The sequence below is a fragment of the Physeter macrocephalus genome, chromosome 17 (genome assembly GCF_002837175.3).
Source record: "Physeter macrocephalus isolate SW-GA chromosome 17, ASM283717v5, whole genome shotgun sequence".
NCBI lineage: Eukaryota > Metazoa > Chordata > Mammalia > Artiodactyla > Physeteridae > Physeter > Physeter macrocephalus.
In genome coordinates, this window is record NC_041230.1 from 38,152,926 (window position 1) to 38,177,334 (window position 24,409).

Genomic DNA, 24,409 nt, shown 5'->3' on the forward strand with positions numbered 1-24,409 from the left:
GCGCAGGCCCAGCGGCCACGGCTCATGGGCCCAGCCGCTCCGCGGCATGTTTGATCTTCCCGGATCGGGGCATGAACCCATGTCCCCTGCATCGGCAGGTGGACTCCCAACCACTGCGCCACCAGGGAAGCCCTAGGTTTTTTTTTTTTTAATTATTATTTTTCTTTAAACAATTGCCAAGACTGGAATCAAAGATAAATAGAAGGCACAGCAGTTTTGCTCTGGTTTTGTGTTATTCAGATTTAAAAAAAAAAAATTTTTTTTTTTTTACAAATACAAATTAAACATGAAAAAACTACTTCAAAAAAAACCTAACAGTTCAAGAAAAGCTTATCAGTTTCATTCTAGACATTTAAAACCTATTTCACAGGGCTTCCCTGGTGGCGCAGTGGTTGCGCGTCCGCCTGCCGATGCAGGGGAACCGGGTTCGCGCCCCGGTCTGGGAGGATCCCACATGCCGCGGAGCGGCTGGGCCCATGAGCCATGGCCGCTGAGCCTGCGCGTCCGGAGCCTGTGCTCCGCAAAGGGAGAGGCCGCAACAGAGGGAGGCCCGCATACCACACACAAAAAAAAAAAAACACATAAAACCTATTTCACAATTTAAATTTCAATGGTAAAAACAGTAGGTTTTGGAACTGTTTTGTGACCACGTATCCAAAGAAAAACTCCACTAACACCTTTTATTCAGTTTTTAACCATACCAGAGAGAATCTAAATTGTCAATTTTTCCAACAGCAATTTTTCCACACCAGAAGGTAGTCATGACTCTCAAAGAAGAGATAATTTGGGTTCTTCCTGCCTTAAAAGTGTTTATCAAATCCTGTAATTCTCACAGGCTTTTGAAACATGTAGAAAATAAGTTAGAAATATTCTAGTGAATGAAACATACCAAATGTCAGTAATAAGCAAGACACATTCCTTTGGGGAAACTGTTAAAAAGAAAACCAGTCTGTATATGCAAATAAAGCAAGGAAATGCAGTCTTTTTTTTTCTTTTTTAAAAATCCGTTTTTCCTAAAATATCATTCCACAAAATTGGAAGTGAAGGACTAAAAGGTGGTGGGGTTGGGGAGAGAGGAGGAAGGAGCACACACCGTTAATACAAAAAGTAAAATTGTACAAACATAAGCAGTGTATCATAGACTAGAATCAGATTCCAAGATACCAAAAGTTGGCTGAAGAAATTCACCATTCTGTGGGAGCTAGGGTTTTTACTGCTGCCTGAAGATCGGTGAAGAGCAATTCACTGCTTTGGAGCAGTGCCCGTTCCCACTCCAAATCCTGGTTTCTGCACCATGCCTTCTTGAGGGGTGCCTGTCATCCTACCACCGAGCCCACCTTGAGGGCCTCCAGGTCCCCGCAGGCGGTTATCTCGGCGATCCCCTTCCCAGGCGGCTTGAGTCTTCTTTTCTTCCACATTCAGGCGGACCTCATCTCTGAACATGATGGGCCTGTTGCTAAGCACCTTCTGAACAGGCTCAGAATCATCAAACACAATGAACCCAAAATTGGGTAATTTCCCACCGCTGTTAATACGCAGCTCCACCACATTCCCATAATTTTGAAAAAAATCTTTAAGCTCTGATTTGTCCACCTCATGAGGCAGGTTGCTTATAAAGAGCTGGTGACCGTCAGGGTGTCTCACGATTCTTTGGGGTTCAACATCACCTTGCTCACCAGCCTCACAGACTGGTCTAGGTCCCCTCTGGAGAGGAATATTTATTCACTGTTCTCGAACCCTTTGATCCCTCTGAGGCCTCTGCGGTGGAATTTGAGATTCAGGCTTAGACTCCGGACGAGGCTGTGAAGCTGGTACTATAACAGCATGAGGTGGTATCCAGTAACTGGAACAGCTCCACTGAGTGGAAGGTTCTTGCTGGTCACAGATGCCCAAGAAAAGGTTCTCAAGTCCTTCTGCACTGTCTGGGCTATGTCTGCAGGCGCTGGAGAAGAACTCTTCTGAGCATCCTCAGGAGCAGTTTCTTCCAATACTGGCTCAGATTTTTCCTCTTGGAATTCAGACACATGTTCTTACTCCGGTTCTGGTTCAGGATCAGGCTCTGGTTCAGCAACAGGTTCTTCTAAGTCATTGCTGACAGTTTGATCATAGGAAGTTCCAGAATCATCAGGTACCACCTCAGGTGTCTGCTGTCTTTCTTCAGGTTCCTCTACTTCTTCAGATTCTTCCTGAGGCTCAGTGACAAAGCCACCAAAGACCTCATCTTAGTATCTGAAGATATCATTGTGAACATAGAACTTATTTGCAGCAGAGCTCTCAGGAGCAAGGACAAAGGTCTGCATGAATCTCCTCAAAGCCTGGTTGTTATTAGAGAGCAGGCCCATCACCTGGACCACCACACGGTCATTCAGAGTGGCGTGAGCATCGACATGACGGATCTTAGTGTGGCAATTGGTGAAGTTTTGTGAAATCACTTTCCTATGGATTTCTTTTTGTCCGTAGACTGCATCTGCTGGCTTCCATTTGAATCCAATCCCACGTGGACATAAGAACAGTTCTTTCCATAAAATCTGTGTAGCATGTCTGGGGCGTGGTTCAGCAGTGTGTAATACTGTCTCACAAATTCCCGCCCGACCAGCAGGGGACTAGGCTTCTCCATAACCATTGCTTTGGTCGATTCAGCCTGCACGGCTGAGCGGGAGAGGAACAAGCTCTGCTCCACAGCACGGCAAAAAACAAAAAACTCAACTAGATTTTATTATCTTTGTAAATGAAGAAACTAAGACCCATAGAGGTTAAAGATACAAGTCCCACAGTTAATAAGCAGGAGAGCTAGACCTGGAGCTTGGTGTTTTTAGTTCCTAATATGGTGCTCACTCCACATTGGTAGCTTTGATGGGAGGGTGTGTGTGTGTGTGAGAGTTTTCTAGTGTGGGTGTCTGGGGTGGAGGCAGGGATGCCATTGACTGGTAAGAGGAACTCAGAGGAAGATAACTTACTTTGCAGGAAAGAATGCATTTCATTTTGGACATGTTGAGTATGAGAGAGACAGGTCTTGTGGCAGGAGCCAGTATATATGTGGACTGCTAATTAAAAATATAGGGTGAGAATATATTTTTCGATAGAATTGGTAGGACTGTACTCTTAGGTTTTTCCATATTTTTACATCACTTACCGGGATTTCTAATTCTCTTGCTACTCTCGCCTGTGACTCTCAGACCTCTTCCGTTTGACTCTTGACATCTTATGGTGGCCTCTCAGTTTTTGTTTTAGTGACTGCCTGTTTGATCCTCTGGTCTTCCTGTCTGTGGATTGCCCTGTGGTTTCAGCTCTGCCTGAGCTGCATGGCAACAGGAAAGACAGGTCCAGAAGAAAGAGTGAGAGAGAACCTGCTGGTCCCTATAGACGGAAGTCTGAACCTTGAGAGAGTTGCATATATAGTGGATTTGGGACTCAGTTGCTAAAGATGTGACAGGTGAAGCTGGCAGTGTAGGAGGTTGTCCATGGAGAGAGAGTACACTGAAAAGAGCAAACCTTGGAACACGCCTATGTTCAGGGGGCTGAGGGAAGAAGAGTGGCCATAAAGTCAAGTCCAGACAGACACGAAGTGACCCTAGAGGGTAGGGGCAGACTGCATAGAAATCGTGAGAAAGAGGGAGTGGTCAGTAGGTGTGGATGTTATAGAGCAGCACTGTCCAATAGAACTTTCTGATGTTGAAAATCTTCTATGGCTCTACTGGCCAGTATGCTGGTCCCTAGCCACATGTGGCTGCTGAGCCCTTGAAATGTGACTAGTAGGCCTGAGGAACTGAATTTTTGAATTTTATTCAGTTTTAGTTTACATTTAAATAGCTATATATGGCTACTATATTAGCACAGGTGTAGAAATTGAGCAGGATGAGGACTGAGAAAGCTGTGGGTTGGCAGCTAGGAGGTTATTGGTGACCCCCCCTTTAGGTGATATTTTCAGGAGAGTAAGGTTGAGGAATGGATGGAATATAAGAAATCACAGACCTTGACTGTAGGCTTCTCTTTTAGTACATTTGAAAAGGAAGGAATATTTGGGGACGGTGCATTGGTTACAGTGATTTCTGTGACAAATGCCTTGAAAACAAAGCATGGTCCTGGCTTCCTCTCTTTCTTTCTCCTTTTTAAGGGCAAAAAGAACTTTCCCCGGAATCTCTAGCAGACCTCTCGTTAGGTATCATTGGCCAGAATAAGGTTAAATGCCATTTAACTTACCTCATTGACCTTAGACCAGACAGGTGCACCACTTGAAAGAAGGTCAGTTCCCCAAACTGATTTGAGGGCCGGGGGAGGACACAGAATGATGTTGGGAAGTCAGCTTCAGGGTTCATTCCAGATAGTGTTTGGGGTGAGTTCTTGAGTTCTTGGTGGCTAAGGAGGAGGCTGTGAATGACAGAGCCTGAAGGGTCAGTGGAGGAAATGAATGATAAGTCAAGAGGCAGGAGGGCTGAGAGGATGGTGTGAGCTTGTGATACTTTTGGGGTGGAGGTAAACTGATTGGTGAGAACTGAGGGTTTGAGGCCCTCAAACTATGAATACATCAAAACCATCAAGCCAGAGCCTAGAAATAATTTGAAACAGATTGTGAAGATTTTTTTTCCTAGCTGAGCACATATGCATTCTTTATAGAAGAATATAGCATTTCCCTTTTGACTATAATAAAAGAAATACATGATCATGGCAGAAAATATGGGTGATGCAGAAAAGGTCTCGGAAAAAAATGGAAATCTTCTCATCGTGACCAGGCACTTTATCATTTTCAAAAATTTCCTCTCTCTGTGTGTGGCCGCATGTGCATCTGTATGTTTTATGCAGTGACGTGGTTGGAGCTGTGCAATCTGAATTGGGCAGACTGGAAAGTAAGAGTTGGAGAAACTTATGTTTAGGGACATGTGAAGGGTTCAGGGAAGACTTCTGTCGGAGGTGGATTTGTGCTGCCCTGGAAAGTTGGGTTTGCTTTGGCAGGTGGGGGTAGGGCAGGGAAGGCTCAGGCTTGCCTCCTGCACAATGAGGACATCCGCGTGGCTGTAGCATCGGGTGTGTGTGTGTGTGTGTGTGTGTGTGTGTGTGTGTGTGTGTGTGTGTGTGTGTGTGTGTGTGTGTGTGTGTGTGTCGGGTGGAGGGTATGGGAGAGGAGTAAGGGTGGGTAAAGTAAGGTGGTCCACACGAAAATATAGGCTGTGTGTGTGTGTGTGTCGGGTGGAGGGTGTGGGAGAGGAGTAAGGCTGGGTAAAGTAAGGTGGTCCACATTTCCGAGGGCCTCAAATACCGTAAGAAAATATAGGCATTGGGTGTGTGTGTGTGTGTGTGTGTGTGTGTGTCTGTGTGTCTGTGTGTCTGTGTGTGTGTGTGTGTGTCTGTGTGTCTGTGTGTGTCTGTGTCTGTGTGTGTGTGTCTGTGTGTGTGTGTGTTGGGTGGAGGGTGTGGGAGAGGAGTAAGGCTGGGTAAAGTAAGGTGGTCCACATTTCCGAGGGCCTCAAATACCGTAAGAAAATATAGGCATTGGGTGTGTGTGTGTGTGTGTGTGTGTGTGTCTGTGTGTCTGTGTGTGTGTCTGTGTGTCTGTGTGTCTGTGTGTGTCTGTGTCTGTGTGTGTGTGTCTGTGTGTGTGTGTGTTGGGTGGAGGGTGTGGGAGAGGAGTAAGGCTGGGTAAAGTAAGTTGGTCCACATTTCCGAGGGCCTCAAATACCGTAAGAAAATATAGGCTGTCTTCTGCTAGCAGTAGGGATTTGAGACAGTTTTGAGCAGGAGGGTAACCTGCTCACACTTAACATCTACTACAGTTACAGTCTCCCTTTCCTCTAGAGAGCACATACACTTCCTGTCCCAGGTCACAGATCATGGTTTTGTGAGGCAAGTCCCCTTCCTGGTTCCCTCTAGCATAGCACTGACACCTGCCATCCTTACTAGGTAGTGCAGCCTCCTTGGGAGCGCCCTGCATCCCTCCTGTGCCTGGCATGTAATGGGAAGGCCCAGCTGCAAGTTAAACCCAGCGGAATCTCATCCTTTTGTATTCATTTCCAAGACACACGTTTGGAGAAGTATTTAAGTTACATAGATGAAGTCTTGTTTATTTATCAAATGAACCCAAATCAGCCCAATGAAGTACTTTGCCTGTATCAAATGGTAACAAAGGTACATTTTGTGTATTCAGGAAGAAATTCTGTAGTGGAGGCCTCTTTTATTTCAAGTCATAGGACCAGAATCAAGGCATATCTTGGGTTTTAGGATGTTATTTAATTTATTGCTCATTTTTACTTGGGTTTTGTCTCTAATTTTTAGGTTTTCAAACCTATGGCTGATGCTGCTGTGAAGATTGTGGAGAAAAATGGCTTCAGTGATAAGATTAAGATTATCAACAAGCATTCCACTGAGGTGACCATAGGGCCAGGTAAGATCAACACATCCTGTGTCAAAAGCTTTACTTGCTCTTGTAGGAGAGAGGAAAAGGTTTATTCCAGTTTGTGGAATAGATGTACCCAGGTAATCACAGAGACTGGGGCCTCTCCATGTGCTTATCTGAAGATAAGCACTTTGCTTTTCTCTTAGTTTATTTCTCTACTAGTTAAAACAAATCAGGAATGAATAAACCAGAGCTAATCAAGTATAAGAGTGGTGATGCAAACAAATGAAACCTTTTGCTTAAGCAAGTTGGAATTCTTATGTGGTTCAATTTGTCTGAGTTTTGAGTTTTATCAGACAGAGGTAAAACTAAGTTGATAGTAGAAAGAGGTTTGCTTAGTTCCGATATCCTGTCTCAGTATCCAGTGTGAGAGATTTTCCTGTGTAGCTCGGTCTCTCCAGGTTTTCAGAATATTTTTCATAGTTTAGGAATTTGAATCAGACTTCTAACTTTTCACATGCCACTGATACCGGAAGAGCACAGTGGACAGGAAGCTTCTAGGGGACTTCCCTGGTGGCACAGTGGTTAAGAATCCGCCTGCCGGGCTTTCCTGGTGGCGCAGTGGTTGAGAATCCCCCTGCCGATGCAGGGGACGTGGGTTTGTGCCCCGGTCCGGGAAGATCCTACGTGCCGCGGAGTGGCTGGGCCCGTGAGCCATGGCCGCTGAGCCTGCGCATCCAGAGCCTGTGCTCCGCAACGGGAGAGGCCACAACAGTGAGAGGCCCGTGTACCGCAAAAAAATAAATAAATAATAAAGTAAAAGAATCTGCCTACCAATGCAGCGGACACAGGTTCAAGCCCTGGTCCAGGAAGATCCCACATGCCACGGAGCAAGTAAACCCGTGTGCCACAACTACTGAGCCTGCGCTCTAGACCCCGCGAACCACAACTGCTGAGCCCGTTAGCCACAATTACTGAGCCTGTGTGCCACAACTACTGAAGCCTGTGCACCTAGAGCCCTTGATCTGCAACAAGAGAAGCCACTGCAATGAGAAGTCTGTGCACCGCAACGAAGAGTAGCCCCTGCTCGCCACAACTAGAGAAAGCCCGCAACTAGAGAAAGCCTGTGTGCAGCAACGAAGACCCAGTGCAGCCAAAAATAAATAAATAAATAAATTTATTTATTTATTTAAAAGAAGAAAAAATAAGCATCTACCTGAAGTCAACATTTTTCTCCCATTTGAAAAACATATTTTTTATGGAGAATTGGAAACATTTACAAAAGAAGGGATTAGTATACCCTTTATTTATTTTTAAAGCATAACATACATATAGAAGAGTGCACAGATCATCCCATTTTTAATCAACATTATTGAGGTATAATTCATGTAAAGTGGATGCACCCATTTGAAGTGTATAGTTTGAGTTTTAACAAATGTAAACACACTTGTAACCACTTCCACCATCAAGATACTAGAATGTCTCCGTCACACTCAGAGATTCCTCATGACTCTTTTCAGTCATTCCCCCCCATAAGTCTGGCCCTAGGTACCCACTGATCTGCTTTCTTCAATATAGATTAGATTGGCCTTTTCTAGAATTTTGAGTAAATGAAATTGTACAGTGTGTACTCTTTTGTGCCAGCTTTCTTTTCTGTAGCACAGTGCTTTTGAGTTTTTGTCCACAGTGTTTTATGTAAAAAGCATTCATTTCCTTCTGTTACTGAGCAGCACTCCATGTATGTACATCCCATAATCCGTTCATCCCTTCACCTATTGATGCACATGGGTAGTTTCTTGGATAGGTCTTTAGGTTCACTGATCTTTTCTTTTGTGGTGTCTGATCTGCTGTCAAACATATCTAGTGAACTTTTCATTTCTGATACTGTATTTTTCATCTCTGAAAGCTCCCTTTGATTCTTTTTTACAGCTCCCATTGTTCTATATGTTCATGTGTTCCTTTAAATAGTTAACATATTTATATTAGCTGTTTTAACATCCTTCTTTTCCACTGCCTCTCTCTGTCTTCTCTGGGTTTGTTCTATTGACTAATATTTATCCTGGTTTTGGGTCCTGTTTTCCTTCTTTGTGTGTCTAGTAATTTTTATTTGAATGTTGTGTATATTGGGAGATTGGCATTGCTAAGTGCTGAGTTTTGTTTTCTTCCCTTAAAAGCTTTGTCTGGCATGCAGTTGGGTTTCTTGCAGATCAGTTTGATCCTTTCAAGGCTTGTTTTTAAGCTTTGTTGGAGCAGGGTTAGAATAGCTTTAAGACAGGGTTTCTCAACTGCAGCACTGTTGACATTTTGGGCCTGATAATTCTTTGCTGGGAGAGTTGTCCTGTGCATTGTGGGATGTTTACCACTGGCCTCTAACCGGTAGAAGCCCATAGCACCTCCCTCCCCCACACCATTTGTGTCAACAAAAAATGTCTCCGGACATTGCCAAATGTGCCAGGTGTGTGTAGGGGGGTGGGGGCAAAGCTCCCCCTATTGAGAACCCTTGTTCTAAGCCTGCTTTAGCCATTCTCGTACAGCGTGACCTTTCTGGGGTCTCTGCTGAGTGCCTGGGCGCTGACTAATCAGAACTAGAGTGTTTCTTAGTCCTCTGAGCTCTGGCAGTTGTTCAGCTTATAGCTACGTGGTCATCCTTTGCCTGGCCTTCTAGAGGCTTAGCCTGTGTGTGTGTGAATATAGTCAGCAAGAGACATGAGGGGAACCCTCTGCAGATTTCTGAAGCCCTTTTTCTGTGTAACTTCCTGTCCGGCTCTCTCCCTGAAGTGTAGCCTCCTCTACTCCCTTGAACTCTTTGCTGCCTCCTTATTCAGCAAGACACTTTGCTTGGCTTCTCACTCTGTGTACCAAGTACCATGGTCTGGAAAGTGCCTGCTGGCTGGAAGCCAGGGCAGTAGTAGGGGTCACTTTGTTTCCCATTGTTCAGCATCTAAAACCACTTGTTTCATATATTTTGCCAGGTTTTCAAGTAGATTATGGTGGTGGATAAGTCTGATCCCAGTTACTGCATTTTGGCCCGAGATCTTGAGAGCGCAGAGACTCACCTGCCGAGCAGCCTTTGCCGTGTCACTCACTCTGTGCTCTGCCCTGTGCCTCCTCCAGGCTGTGTGTTGTTCACGCCAGGCCCCTCAAATGTTTCTTAATATTTTTCTATGTAATGGTTATGACTACAATAATGAAATAATTAATGTAATTATGTTTTTAATATCTGTATCCCCACACAGCTGAAGCATCCTGAGCTCATGGACTGTGTAGTCTTATTAATTATTCCATTCCATAACTTGGCACAGGGCCTGGCACATGAAAGAATTCAGTCATATTTGTTGAGTGAGTAGATTGTCAGCTTTGCTTGGTCCTTAACCCCTTGTAAATGGGACTTTGTTTCTACTTCTTCAACTTGACAAGTGGCTTCCTCACTGCCCGGGCTGATGGTCTTTTCCCTGCTTTACAAACACTGCAGCTTAGGTACTTCTGCCATTCAGTCCTTCTGAAAACTCTCCCTTCCCAGGCCCCAGTGACATCTCCCAGTCTTGGTTCTCCTTTGCAGCTTACTTTTTGCTCCCAAATGCATATTTCCAAGCTTCTGTTCTGAGCCCTTTTATAAAATGGCATCTGAGTTTGTTGCCTATTCCCCAGAGATGGATTACATGCTGAGACGTGTAGCAGCCGACTTGGGGTGGCATTTATTCATTCATCCAGTCATTTGGTGAAGACTTCTGAGGCACCTGGAGTAACTGCCCCTCCTCTGGCTCCCTCTGCACTCTCTGTACCCTTCTACGTTAGTACTCACAGGCTCTCAAAAAGTATTTGTTGAAATTCATTAGATCATAAAGCTTTATTTTTGAAGCAGATTTGGGCAATAAATCATTTTAAGTTACATAATAGGCTTAAAAATTATTCAGAAGGTAGAATTGGTAGGGCTTGGTGATTGATTAGATGTAGGGTAACAAAAAGGTAGGAATCAAGAATTTAGCTAACATATGCTGACTGTTACTGGGTGCTCAGCATTGTTCTAGGCACTAGGGTGCAATGGTGAACAGGCCAGTCAGGGTTCCTGTTCTCCTGGAGCTGGTCAGTGATGCCCAGGTTTCGGGACTGTGTGACTGGTGGTGCCATTCATTGAGAAGAAATGTTGGACAGAGAAGCAGGTGTGTGCAAGTGGGGTGCTTGGCTTAGTATGGGACAGTGTATTTCAGTTGGAGTTTGGCATGATATCAGAGAGGATGGGCAGTGACCCGGGAGGGTGGTCTCTGTGCCAGGAGACAGAAGTTTCTTCTCAGCCTCCTTTCACATTGTGCTGCCATTGAGAACACGTGTACTTCTTCACAGGAACTGGATAGGTTTTACCTTTGTTATTTGAAACACCACCAGGTGAAGCAGATCTTGTAACCTACCACTCTTTTACAGATGAGGTGACTTATGGTCAGGACTGAGGGTTCAAGGCTAGAAAGTGGGATCCAGGCCCAGCTCTCTATGACTCAAGGTTCAAGCTCTCTCTACTGCGTCCTTCTTTGAACCTCTTAATGCTGCTCTTTTCTTGCTTCATCTGTGATACTTGTCTTCTGTGTAGGGAAGATGAGTGGGCTTTGTCAAATTATAATTCATGAGCCATTAGGAGTGTTTACAGTTAATTCTCCATGATGAATACCCCTTCCAAAGTCAGTTTTTTCTCGGCTCATTAAAAATTGTAATTGTAGGTCTTCCCTGGTGGCGCAGTGGTTGAGAATCCGCCTGCCGATGCAGGGGACACGGGTTCGTGCCCCGGTCCAGGAAGAAACCACATGCCGCGGAGTGGCTGGGCCCGTGAGCCTTGGCCGCTGAGCCTGCGCGTCCGGAGCCTGTGCTCCGCAATGGGAGAGGCCACAACAGTGAGAGGCCCGCGTGCTGAAAAGAAAAAAAAAAATTGTAGAAGTAACATTACTTTACATTATATTATAGATGTTTAAAAAATAGAGTTAACAGAAAGAACTTCCATAATCCTACTGTCCTTAAAAAACTGTTATTTGGGGGATTGTTTGGTAGCAAAAAACTAACTTGATTAAGGGGGATTTAGTGTAAGGAACTGGGGTTTCTGAATCCCGGATCTCAGTTGTATCATTGGGTATCAGTGGAATCAGCCTCTCTCTTGCTTTAGTTTTCTCTCCCTCTCTGCAGCCTAGAAATATCTGAAGTACCAGCATTCAGTTTTTGCTTTTCAAATAATTTTTGCTAATTTAATAGTTAATAGTTTAACTGTATCTCTAACTGCTAATAAGAATGAAAATTTTTTCATGTATTTGATTGATTTGCTTTCTGTTTTGAATTGTCTATTTTTATTTTTGCCTGGTTTTCTTCTTGGGTGTTTGTAGTTTTCTTATCAGTTTTACAAGTCGCTTGCAATATTAAACATACAGAAAAATTGATAGAGTAGTACGGTGAACACCCCTGTTCTCTTAATCACGACTTAGTCACTCGTTAGCATTTTGATGTATACGTGTTATGTCAATGTGGATTTTATTTTATTTTTTTTTGCTGAACCGTTGAAAAGTCAGTTGCAGACATGATGACGCTTCTAAATACTTCAGCATATGTATGTGCTTTCAATTTTAGTGACCTGTTAACCTTTTATCTTTTACATATTTGCTGTTAATATTTGTTCCAATCTGTTGCTTGCTTCTGACTCTTTCCTTTTGTTTCTCAGGTGGCGACATGCCATGCCGTGCCAACATCCTGATCACGGAGCTGTTTGACACGGAACTGATTGGGGAGGGAGCACTGCCCTCCTATGAACATGCACACAGGCATCTCGTGCAGGTAGGGGACTGAGGGCCTCCTTCGGGCAAATTGCTGTGATCTTAGTTGACTCACACAGCTCTCATTGACACACCACGCTCTACATAGCCTGAGCCCTCAGTACCTCTCTGTACACCTAAGGGCACCCTTTGATTCCTACGAGATTCTGATTGTCCTCATTTATGACTTCTGTGCCTCTTGAATGCCAAGTCTTAGTAGGTTAGAGTCAAAACACTAGAAACTATCTTCAAATTCAATTCAGCAAACATTCTTTGAATGTCACCTGTGTGTAAGGTGTTCTAGCATCCAGGGAGAAGTATAAGCCATTCTTCTTGCTTCTACATCCACACTAGTCAGCAGTGGTAAGGATTTGATGGGCCAAATGGAGAGGTAGGCAGAAGCACCAGTGACATTTGGTTTAGGGCTGGTGGAAAAGGTCAAGGGTCAGGAAGGAGATGAGGGCATGTGTGGAGAGGGTGTAATTTGGAAAGGCACTGAGGAAAAGGAGAGATGTCCCAGATGGAGGACCTGTTTGGTAGGTCAATGGGAACACCAGCCTAAGGTGCTTCTAAGCTAATGTGGAGAATGGGGTAGAGGATAGAAGACCTTGAATGCCAGGCTGTTCCAGATGAAGGAGTTTGGGTGGTGATAATCTTTGGCAGTTTGTTTTTTTTTTTAAATAAATTTGTTTGTTTGTTTTTATTTTTGGCTGTGTTGGGTCTTCGTTGCAGTGCGCAGGTTTTTCTCTAGCTGTGGTGAGTGGGGGCTACTCTTCGTTGCGGTGCGCAGGCTTCTCATTGTGGTCGCTTCTCTTGTTGTGGAGCATAGGCTCTAGGGACGCAGGCTTCAGTAGTTGGGGCTTGCGGGCTCTTGAGCGCAGGCTCAGTAGTTGTGGCACATGGGCTTAGCTGCTCCGCAGAATGTGAGATCTTCCCAGGCCAGTGCTTGAACCCGTGTCCCTGCATTAGCAGGCAGATTCTTAACCACTGCGCCACCAGGGAAGCCCCGACAGTTGTTTTGAGAAGTAAGAGATATGCTGAAAATGTTAGCTCAGAGATGTTGGTCTTGCTTTTTTATGAACATAAACCGGGAGGTGGAGACTCAGAGGCAAAGGCCGGCTGGGGAGGTGTGAGTGTTTGCTGCTGCTTCTGGCACCTGCCATGTGGGCACTGTTCACATGAGCCCGTAACTGTCTTAGCCCGGGATTCTTTCGAGGGGTACTTAGTACCCCTGGAATGAGGAAGGGGGCTCCTTCCAAGGCATTTGGGGCCAGCGTCCACATTACTCATGTGGTCAGCATATGATGGTGATCGTCCTCCAGCTCCCCATCTTGCGTGAGATGTCTCGTCGTCTCCAAAATGCAAAATTCTTCCTTGTAACTTTGTTAGAAATTATTTCTATTTCTTCACATTAAAACCATCAATTAGATGAATCCCTGAAATAGAGGACAAGGATATTTAGAATTATGTTAATGTTGTCCAGTTTGTCTTTCTCTAATTCATCTAGTAATTAAAAGGTGCACTGGCAGCCGTCCTCAGCTTCCTCTCCCAGCTGGCCCGTAGCAGCCAGGTGTGCACTGTCCACTCTAATCACTGTCCCCATCTGCCCAGCCTGAGTCTCAGCTTGAAGGAGCTATGGCGGCACACAGTCTCCATTACCCTGTCCCTTTTCCTGCCACATTGGAGGTCATGGAACTGGGGTGCTGGAGTGTCTGACAGATAGTCCATGTGGTATTGCAGTGACCCAGGAATTGATCTCAGAAGACACATTTATTGGTGCCTTCATTTTGCAGGGCCCTTTTCTGAGTACCAAGAATATGCGGGTGAGCTCCTGGGGAGGCAGGTAGGTGGGCAGGTGGTCACAGTACAGTTTGAGGTCCATGCTGATGGTGGTCGGTGGGGTGAGGTCCTGCCCACTCTGGTGGGAGAAGGTGGGGAGGTTGGGGAAGATGAAGCATGAACTGAGTCAGTCTTGAGAGTGAGCAGGGTTTGGCCTGGCAGCTGGGGGGAGTCGCGGCAGAGGAGATCAGCCTGCACAAAGATGTGAAGACGAGTCAGATTATGGGTGTGTGGGAGGCAGAGTAACAGAGAAGGCTGAAGGGCTGGGCAGGGCCTGACCAAGAAGGGCCCCTGTGCTCCAGAAGGCAATGTGGTAGCTCAGAAGGGTTTTAAGCAGAGGATCAGTGTCAGATTTACACAGGCAGGCATGTGGAGAGCAGCTGGGGTGCAACACTAGAGGCAGGAAGACTAGTTAGAAGGTGGCTGGAGTTGTCCAGGTGCTGGGCTGAGGTAGTCCTTAGTCAAGGCCATAGAAATGGAACCCAGAGAGGTAGACTCGGGGAGGAGGAATGTGGTCAAGGACTCCTGTTACTTAGATGTGGAGGCCTTGAGGGTGATGCCAGGGTTTGAGGTGTAGGTGACTGGCTTGGATGGTGGTGCTCCCTGTTGACTGGGAGGAGGACCAGGCCTGGGAAGGTGGGGGAGAGGTGAAGGGGACTTGTTTGCTTTAGACAGACTTTGAGCTGAGGGTCAGCCAAGTAGAGAGGACCAGGAGGCATTTGGGTACATGTATTTGGTAAATGAAGATGGAGTGGTTGAGGTCAAACGGGAGAGTACACGGTGGGAGAAAAAGATGGTCCAGACCAGGTCTCTGGGGAATTCTCTCTGTGAGGGATGGGCAGGGGAAGCACAGCTTTGTGAAGGAGGCAGAGGGGGAGAGCAGTGCTTCTCATCCAGAGCTGTGTCTGGAGACAGTTTTGATGTCACAACTGAGAGGTGGTGCTACTGTCATCTTGTCAGTAGAGGCCAGGGATGTTACCAAGCATCCTACAATGCACAGAGCAGCCCCCACGGTAAAGGATCACCTGATCCAAAAGGTCACTAGTGCTGAGGTAGAGAAACCCTGTGCTTGTGCTTTCTGTGTGGTAGCAGCTGTGAGTGTCCTCTTCATGGCTGGGCCCCTAGTGCCTGGCATGTAGAGGGTGTTGTATGAATGAGGCAGGAGGGAAATTGGACGAGAGACTGCAGCCAAAGCCAAGTGAGGAGAGTGGTCGGCAGTGCCAGGTGAGGCCAGGAGGTCAGGTCGGTTGAGGATGGACACTTGTCCATTGGGCTGTGCAGTAAGAAGGTTCTGGTGTCTGGGTGAGAGCTACACTGAAGGGAAGCTCGGAGCTCAGTGCCAGGATTACTGCTGAGCAGGAAGACTTAGACTCTTTCTTCACAGTTGGTGTGGGAGTTAATCTGCATGATGACAGTTAAGGTTTATTTTATTTTATTTTTTTTAATTTTTTTTTATCATTCAACTGTTTGTCTGATTTATTTTTCATTAAGATATAATTCACATACCACAGAGTTCTTCACCCTTTAAAGTTTCCAATTCAGTGGCTCTTAGTACATTCACAAAGTGTGCAGCGATCACCACTTTGTAATTCCTATTTGTCTGATTTTCTTTTTTATTATTTAAAAAAATGGAAAACTAAAAGTGTAATTTTCATTCAATAAATATCATTTGATCCTTAGGCAGTTTTGTTGCAGAAAGTAAAGTCCATGATTTTAGAATGATGGTAGCAATTCATCAACCAAGTAATCAGTTTTCACACAGTTTCAGTAATTACAGCGATTTCCTTGAACTGTCTGTAGAAATTCTGAAACTGTGGAATTGTCATTTAGAAGGAGTTGTTCTTTACTTGGCCTGAATGATCTGCCACTTTGAGCATCACTGCAACATAAGGATTCTTAAGTGATCTGCAGCTGTCTGAGCTTACAGCCAAAGCCAGCTTCCACTGAAAATCTATGAGCTGGTTGGTGACCTTGGCCTTAGCATCCAGCTGTGGCTCGCTACACCCCTCCATAGCAGCACCCCGGAATCCCACCACCACTCAGGTGGAAGCTCCCGGGGCAAGGTTTATTTTTGAAATATTCAAGAGTGTCAGGTAGCTAGGAACTTACCTGACATAAGTCGTCTTAGGCGTAATGTGTATTCTTTCTGAAGTCTGGTTTCTTCTGTTCCCAAGGGCATTGGCTGAAAACAGTTCACTGTCCTAATAGTGATAAGGCATTAGATGTTACTAAACCTGCCTAATACTAGGGAATAAATCTCTTTTGCTCAATGGGAATTACTCTGGGTCAACGTAACTCGTTATTTTTTTGTTCTTTTGTTTTACTTTTTTAATATAAACTTAGGAAAATTGTGAGGCAGTGCCTCACAGAGCAACCGTCTACGCTCAGCTGGTGGAGTCCAGGAGGATGTGGTCATGGAACAAGCTGTTTCCCGTCCGTGTTCAGACCAGCCTTGGAGAGCAAGTCATTGTCCCCCCCTTGGAACTGGAGAGGTGTCCTGGCGCGCCCTCTGTCTACGACATTCAGCTGAACCAGGTGTCTCCCACTGACTTCACTGTCCTCAGCGACGTGCTGCCTATGTTCAGGTACCAAGGAGCCACCCAGGGTCATGGCGTTTGGAGACACTTGGTGAATTGCGGTCTTTGGCAGTTATTTTTGAGTTCATTTTGACATCAGGAGTCCATTGCAAACAAGTCTCATTGCTGGTGAGGTCACCATAAATGCTTAAAGGTGGAGTGTGTGAGCTTAAAATATGCTTCAGTTCCTGAATATTCTTCCACAGTGTGGACTTCAGCAAGCAAGTCAGTAGCTCAACAGCCTCCCATAGCAGGCAGTTTGAACCTCTGGCATCTGGCCAAGCTCAGGTGGTTCTCTCCTGGTGGGATATTGAAATGGACCCTGAGGGGAAGATCAAGTGCACCATGGCCCCCTTCTGGGCACACTCGGATCCAGAGGAGCTCCAGGTAAGAGGCAGGAGCTGAGCACGTTTTCATGGAAATCAGGAAACTTGTCCACTTTGGGTCCTGGGAAAGGAGCATGTTGAATCTTAGATTCCTAAGAATTTAGAGATAGAAGGGACTATGTCAGAATCAATGTCAAAGAAGAGTTTAGAAGAAAAAAAAGCAAGGCTAGCTGTAGTAAGATATAAGATAGGCCTTTCAGGCCAAGTTCATGGTCAGCACCAGTGGTCACAGTGAGCCATAGGGCAGCTTTGGTGTGCTGGCTCTCCCCTCATCCTGGTACAGCCACTCTTAGACCTGCCCACTGAGTAATTCAGGGATCCTCAGATTAGCTTGTGATAGAGAACTACAGCCTGTCTACAGCCGCATTTTCTGTGGCCTCAAAATCTACCTTCTTCAGCTCAACGGAAAGTGGGGAGTATGTGAACTACAGAAAAGGAAATACATATTATATTCCTTTTCCTTTAAAAAAATTTTTTAAAATTAATTTTATTTATTTATTTATTTTTCGGCTGCGTTGGGTCTTTGTTGCTGCTTTCTCTAGTTGAGGCGAGCGGGGGCTACTCTTTATTGCAGTGCGCTGGCTTCTCACTACAGTGGCTTCTCGTTGCAGAGCACGGGCTCTAGGCACGCGGGCTTCAGTAGTTGTGGCGCGCGGGCTCAGTAGCTGCGGCGCATGGGCTTAGTTGCTCCGCGGCACGTGGGATCTTCCTGGACCAGGGCTCGAACCCGTGTCCCCTGCATTGGCAGGTGGATTCTTAACCACTGCGCCATCAGGGAAGTCCAAGAACCATGCAGATTTAAACTGCAGTGAAATACTGTTTTTCACGTATTCGTGAATAAAGTTCAGAGTTTGCACACTGTTGGTGGAGCCGTGGGGCAGTGCGGGAGGGTGATCACCAGAGCGTTGTGGAGTGCGGCAAGGCCCACAGTCTGTCAGGATGGGAAGTGACGCCCCTTCTAGGCATTTAGGCTCTGGATGGAGCTGCATACGTGTAGAATGACACGTGTGCCGGGATACTCACTGCAACCCTGATTAAATAGAAAACTGGAACAACCTAGAGGCCACCAGCAGGGACTGGCTAAGTCCATTTTCCTGCATCCACGCAGAGGGTGAGGTGGCTGTCTCTGCACTGATGTGGAACAGTCTCAAGGACAGATCAAGTGAAACAACGAGAGGCGCAGAACAGTGTGTGCTGTGCCAGCGTTGGCGTTATTAAAAATAAGAATATATGTGTTTATCGGCCTTTATGTGTGGTTCATGTATGCGAGGGTATCTTGGGAAGAATTCACAGAAGTTGGTAAAAATGGTTGCTTCTGAGAAGGGAGCTGGAGGTTAGGGGTGGAAAGGAAACTTATTTTTCACTCCATGACCCTTTTATATCTTTTGAGTTTTCTCTCACGTGCGTGTATTATCTACCCCTCTGTACACAAACTCAAGGGAAGAAAGTGGGAAAGGTGCTTCAGGACCAAGGAATCAAACGTTCCCTCCACCTGGGAGGCCTTGGGCACTGTCCTCTGTGTGTTCTGACTTCCTGTTACCACTTGCTGGGCACTGGCTTTGTTTTGATTGCTCAGCTGCTGGTTCTGGGTGTATACTTGGTGACTTCAGGGAAGGCCTTAGCATCTCATCCTGCTCCCTGAGTTACTGCTTAGGCCAAAGGGTCATGACTGCTGTGGGATTTCGGTCAGTCCTCCTGGGCCCTTGAGCTGCCCCGGCTCCACTCTGCATAGCCTCAGTCCTCTGTAGGCTGAGAGCGTGTGGGGGGTGGTGTGTGTCTCTGTGTGTGTGTGTGTGTGTGTGTGTGTGTTTGTGTGGGAGGTGTGGGGGGGAGGTCAGAATTCTCCCACAGAATTGAGGTTGGCACTGGGCTGCTTTCTTCCTCTCTAGGAGTGTGGTGATTTCAAAATTAGCATAAGAATTTCATTAAAATGTTAATACTTCTCATTTGTATATCTTCAAAGTGCTTCTATGTGTATTTTCTCCTTGAATCCTCATATAAGACATGCTGGGTAACTACACAAACCCGGACCCAATGAGGGGAGCAGGGCCTCAGGTGTAGGCAGCCTTGGTGGGTGCTTGTCTCCAGGTGTCCTGACTGTGGGGCTTGTGTCCTTCCTCTACTAGTGGTGACCTTTGGACTATTTCGAATTTGAAGAGCTGCTAATGAATCTCCCTCATGACTTCACTAAACTGCTTTTGATCAGCCTCAGACAGTGGATTCTGGCTATCATAGCTCTTTAGCATTAGGACCTGGGAGGCTGGTGTGTGGGAGGGACCTGGTGACAGGGAAGCACTGTGGGAGCCCGGGAGGGGTCAGGGAGGCATAGTAAAGAATGAATAACAGGTTTTAGAGAATCTTTTTTTTCCTCCTTGTTAGTGTTTATTTTTTCCAGAATGTATCTGGTTAGATTTTAATTTTCTAGCTTTTATATTCAAATAGACATCTTAGATAGATGGGAATGTCATTCACTTGTCTTTAAGTTAAGTTCAAGATCAGGTAGGATAGAATGTGTTGACTGAAAAAAAAAAACACAACACAGTGTGAGAGTTGTGACTTAACTTTATTTGAAGCCAGATGAGGACTGTAGCCTGGGAGACAGCCTCTCAGCTCTGAGGAGCTACTCTGAAGAGGTGTGGGTGGGGGCAGGAGGTCAGTATAGATATGATTTTAGTGGAAGGAGAGATACTTGCAATCAAGTAGACATTTTGGCAGAAGGTTCCTGCTAGTCACGAGAAGGTTACTGCTAGTCACGAATGTCTCTGTTAATGAATTTAGTGTTTTTCTAGATATGAGAAGACACACACACACACACGCGTGCGCGCGCGCTGCAGAGGCTAGAGTCCCCTCCCCTGAGCCCACCTTGAAGACCACTGCCCTAGGCCACATTCTATCTTTCTGAAGCCAGTAGTGTTCCAGCAAGATTTTGAACCTTTAGCCTCTCTGACCTGAGGATTTTCTTCATCTCTTTGGCCATAGTAGCTAGCTATAGTCCCCACAGTGGTTTCCCTGCAAATTGATTTTTGAATTGGGTTTTGGCCCCCAGATTAGATGCATTGCTCTTGTTGCAGCTTGGTGATAGCTGATTCTCTTCCTGTTTCAGTGGCGGGACCACTGGATGCAGTGTGTGTACTTCCTGCCAGAAGAGGAGCCCGTTGTCCAGGGCTCAGCCCTCTGCCTGGTAGCCCACCACGACGACTACTGTGTGTGGTACAGCCTCCAGAGGACCAGGTGTGCCCCGAGCCTCATTGGGTGAGGCACTAGGCTTGTGACACTGTGCCTTTATGTATATTCCCTGTACGGACCCTGTAGAGGTTTGAGTGGGCACATTTGTATCTGAACAGAATAAGAGCGAAAGTTTGTGACTGGGTATTTCAGAGCCTGTTTGTGTGTACTCAGAAGAGGCTGCCCCAGTGGCAGGACCCCCGTTTGGAGCAGATATATATGAGAAGCCTTGAATTGGAGGGCCCTCCGACCTCTAACGCCCACTCCACAGCCAGTGCCTAGACTCATGCCCCCTAGAGGACCATGGGTGTGTCCCCTCTCCATCTCGATTTCCCTGGGGCAGGTAGGTCCCTGTGCCGTGCCTTCATGCTCGCTGGTGCCTAGCAGATCATCACCCTGTGTCTGTTCATTTCCTGGCCCAGCCCCGAAAAGGATGGGAGAGCCCACCCAGCACGCCCTGTGTGTGACTGCCAGGCTCACCTGCTCTGGAACCGGCCTCGGTTTGGAGAGATCAATGATCAGAACAGAACTGATCAATACGTCCAGGCCCTGAGGACGGTAAGTGTCCAGCCCCTTAGGTGGTTGTAGGCCAGGAGAGGTTTGTCCCATGGACCCGACCGAGCTCATTGCTTACTTATGATTAGCTGGTTTTGTTTTCTGTGCTCCCTTCTCTGTCCGTGAGTGGCTTCAGCCGGCTCCTTCTGGGCGGGCATTCGGGCAGAGGCCAGGGAGCTTGTTTCTGGACTACCTGAGGGCTTGTTCTCTGCTCTTCTATGGGAGCCTCTCCCTGGCCCCTGCCTTTGTCCCTCTGGACACTTTGCCTTTATGGTCACCAGCAATTCCTTTGGGTGATCCTTGTGGATTCAGCCCCCCCATTATTCCTCTCATCTGCTGCTTCCTTTCTAAAATTTTCTAGAATGTAAATTTTGTCATGTAACTCTCTGGAAGACCTTTGCTCCCTGCTGCCTGTAGAAGGGGTCTCTTAGCCTGGGGACCACACACAAGGTTTGGACGGGGGTTTCTGGACCCCTTGGAGTCATATGCAGAAAAATATGTGTGCATGTATGCACATGCATGCATTTTTGGGGGGAGGGAGGGTCCCAACCATCCTAAGTTTCTCTCAGAGGGATCTGTTGACCCGTAAAGGCATTCCTGCTTTGGGGAGTCATTTGACATGCCCACAGCTTTCTGTGCTGTGACCAGGTAGGGAAGAGGCCTGTGGTCGTGGATTGGGAGGTTGCCTCTGATAAACAGGGCAGCCCTTCAGCTGGGCCTTCTAGGACGGCTTGAGGACAGTCTTTCCTGATGGTGGGGAGAGGTGAGGGAGGTGGGTGTGTTGGAGGGGGGTACTGGTTACCACCCGGGCCTGGGAGGCAGGTATGACTGGTGTTAGGCATAGGAAGATCCAGCCGGGCCGTGTAGGGGATGGAGTGAGGAGGAGATCAAGATCAGATGGGAAATGTTCCTGTCAGTTTGTCAACAGGAATTTCTTGACATTATAAGAAAATCTGTGCTGAGGTGGTTCTTTTCTGCAGGTGCTTAAGCCGGACAGTGTCTGCCTGTGCGTCAGTGATGGCAGTCTGCTCTCCATACTGGCCCATCACCTTGGGGCAGAGCAGGTACTGGACATGTGCCTTCTACCAGGTTCCTGACGGCCGCTCTTGAGTTCGGGTGTCATGTGGTCTGGGTACACGGTTTTGTCACTAAAGCTCTTTCAAGTGCAGCTGCCACACATGTGGCGGGCGTGCTTGTGTTGGTGGCTTAGGGATTGTTGCCTCGTGTGCAGGCAGGAGTCAGGCTATAGCTGTTGCCCCATCACCACAGCTCCCGAGTCTGAGTGTGCCGCCTCGCTAGGCTCAGCGCAGAACGTTGTACTGTCCCAGGGGATAATGAGCACAGGTAGAGTTAGTTAGATGTTGTCCTCTGCCTTGGAGTTGCATTTTAATCTTTGTTTTCTTTCTCTGTTAAGTGCATCTCCTACAACTAATAGCATGGTATCCTCTTCAGGTATTTACGATAGAGAATTCAGCAGCTTCTCATAGACTGATGAAAAAAGTAAGTGATAATTGTTGTTACTGAAATAATGAGGGGACCTGTGGGGCCTGCCTTCCTGAGTCTGGGATTGATCGCTTTGAAGCAGTGCTGGTACCAAGGGAACTGGGAGAAGCAGCAGCTGCCAGTGAAGTTCCTGTGACTCCTGAGTCGAGAGCTGGCCTGGAAGTCTTCTAGGGCTGTCATTGAATAGCAGTGAGCGTTTAGACTCTACTTTGTTTTTTGTGGCTGAAGAAGTGTAGGCTTCTCTCCTCACTTCACATAAAACTAAAAAAACTAAAATCTTTGTGGTGATAGAACTGAATTTGAGATTTGTTTCTGGGACACCAGCACCCACAGAGTCACTGCTCACAAACTGACCTGACTGGTTGGTTCTGTGACAGTGTTTCTCCTCTTGGCCAGTGATTCCCTCTCTGAAGGATAACCTACCTCACCAGAACTACAAGCCTACAGCTAAGTCTTGCCAATGTGCCTGCAAGAGAAATTTCTTTTGCTCTGCTCCTGATCTCATCTGAGGTCTGTAGGAGGCCTTTGGATGGGAGAAGTTCTGCAAAGCAGCTGAAAGTGGTGCTCCAGAACTGTTTGACCAGAGAACTGCACACAGATAAAGCAACTGAGATGTTCTTTTTCTGGACAAAAACAGTAGTTTTGTTTTCTCTCTAAGATCTTCAAGGCTAACCACTTGGAAGATAAAATTAATATAATAGAGAAACGGCCTGAATTATTAACACCTGCAGACTTGGAGGGTAAAAAGGTAAGTAGTGAGTGCTCTGTGTTTGCTCTGGACAGCATGGCTCTGAGACAGCCCGACTGCCCCCTTCTCCGGACCTCACTATGTGTCCCCCAGTCACTCACCAGCTAAGGACTCGCCGCTGTTGAGGGTGTGGTGAGGTTTGCAGAGATGCCTACTGAGCAAATACTTGCACAGCTCTCAAGTGGCTAATGGCTGCTCCTTCAGCAACGGCAGACGGGCTCTGCTGGGAGCGACTTCGGCACATCGTGTCCCCTCCCTTTTCCCTTCACAGCAGTGCTGTGCACGCTTCCGCCTCCCATCTGTTCCTCAGTCCCCTGTGTGCCTCCGAAACTGCTCCCGGCCCTCAGTAACCTTAGCTACTAGACACGGTCTCCCTGCCGCTTCATCTCCCTGGCCTCCTGCACCCTCACAACAGAGGCCTCTCCCTCCTCAACATACTTCTCTTTAGGCCCTTAAGAGGCTGCCTTTCCAGAGTTTCCTCTTCTCTTTCTGGCTGCTCCTTCTCAGTCCTTCATCGGTCTCCCTTCACTTGATCCTTCCCTGCAGGTGTCCTTGGTGCTCTCTCCTTGTCTGTCCTCTCCTCTTCCGTTGCATCTCCTCTCGGGACCATCACATCCCTTTGCATGTGGGAATCGTGGGTGTCCAAGCCGCGTCTTCAAATCTCACATACCCCACAGGCCCTTCAAGCTGGAACCTGTCATCTTTCTTGCCAACTTTTTTTTTTAACCCCTTTATTGAGATATAATTGATGTACCATAAAATTAACCCATTTCAAGTGTACGGTTTGAAGATTTTTTAGTAAATATACAGAATTATATAACTGTCACACTGTCTAGTTTTAGAACTTCCATCACCCAGCCCCTAGCCCCAGGCAGCCACTGATGTGGTTTCTGTCTCTGTAAATTTGCCTTTTCTTGGCATTTCACGTGGAATAGTACAATATGTGGTCTTTTGTGTCTGGCTTATTTCACTGTTCATGGCTGAAAGGTTCATCCATGTTGTAGAATGTGTCAGTATTTTGTTCCTTTTCAGTGCTGAGTAGTATTCCAGGGTATGACTGTGTGATATTTGGTTTACCCATTCACTTGTTGGTGGACATTTGGATTGTTTCCAGTTTTTGACTATTATGAATAATGCTACTGTGAGCATGGGTATGTTAAGTCTTTGTGAGGGTTTGTGTTTTCGGTTCCCTTACATCCCTAGGCTTGGAATTGCTGGGTTGTGTATATTTTTGTTTAACTTTTTTCTTTTTTTTTTTTGGCTGCGCCATATGGCATGTGGGATATTAGTTCCCTGACCAGGGATTGAACCTGGGCCCTCAGCAGTGAAAGTGCCAAGTCCTAACCACTGGACCGCCAGGGAATTCACTGTTTAACTTGTAAATAAACTACTAAACTGTTATCCAAAGCAGGTATACCATTTTACATCCCAACCAGTAATGTATGAGGGTTCCAGTTTCTCCATAT

At 46.5% G+C, this 24,409-nt stretch overlaps 1 protein-coding gene and 2 pseudogenes across 11 annotated transcripts in view; 1 reads left to right on the top strand and 2 right to left on the bottom strand.

Moving 5' to 3' along the window:
• Positions 1–24,409, top strand: part of PRMT7 (protein arginine methyltransferase 7) — a 57,954-nt gene that overhangs the window by 17,604 nt on the left and 15,941 nt on the right. For 6 of the 11 annotated variants that reach the window (XM_007113305.4, XM_028477424.2, XM_055079272.1 and 3 more), the window contains 9 exons: positions 6,268–6,376; positions 12,021–12,133; positions 16,294–16,535; positions 16,733–16,913; positions 20,016–20,164; positions 20,560–20,695; positions 21,673–21,756; positions 22,145–22,192; positions 22,854–22,943. In XM_007113305.4, coding sequence (XP_007113367.2) covers positions 6,268–6,376; positions 12,021–12,133; positions 16,294–16,535; positions 16,733–16,913; positions 20,016–20,164; positions 20,560–20,695; positions 21,673–21,756; positions 22,145–22,192; positions 22,854–22,943 — 1,152 coding nt within the window. The remainder of the gene's footprint in view (positions 1–6,267; positions 6,377–12,020; positions 12,134–16,293; positions 16,536–16,732; positions 16,914–20,015; positions 20,165–20,559; positions 20,696–21,672; positions 21,757–22,144; positions 22,193–22,853; positions 22,944–24,409) is intronic. The other 5 variants (XM_028477425.2, XM_055079273.1, XM_007113307.4 and 2 more) reach the window with 3 other exon arrangements.
• LOC102987132 (ras GTPase-activating protein-binding protein 1-like) lies at positions 1,243–2,670 on the bottom strand (annotated as a pseudogene).
• Positions 15,604–16,022, bottom strand: LOC102986856 (COMM domain-containing protein 6-like; annotated as a pseudogene).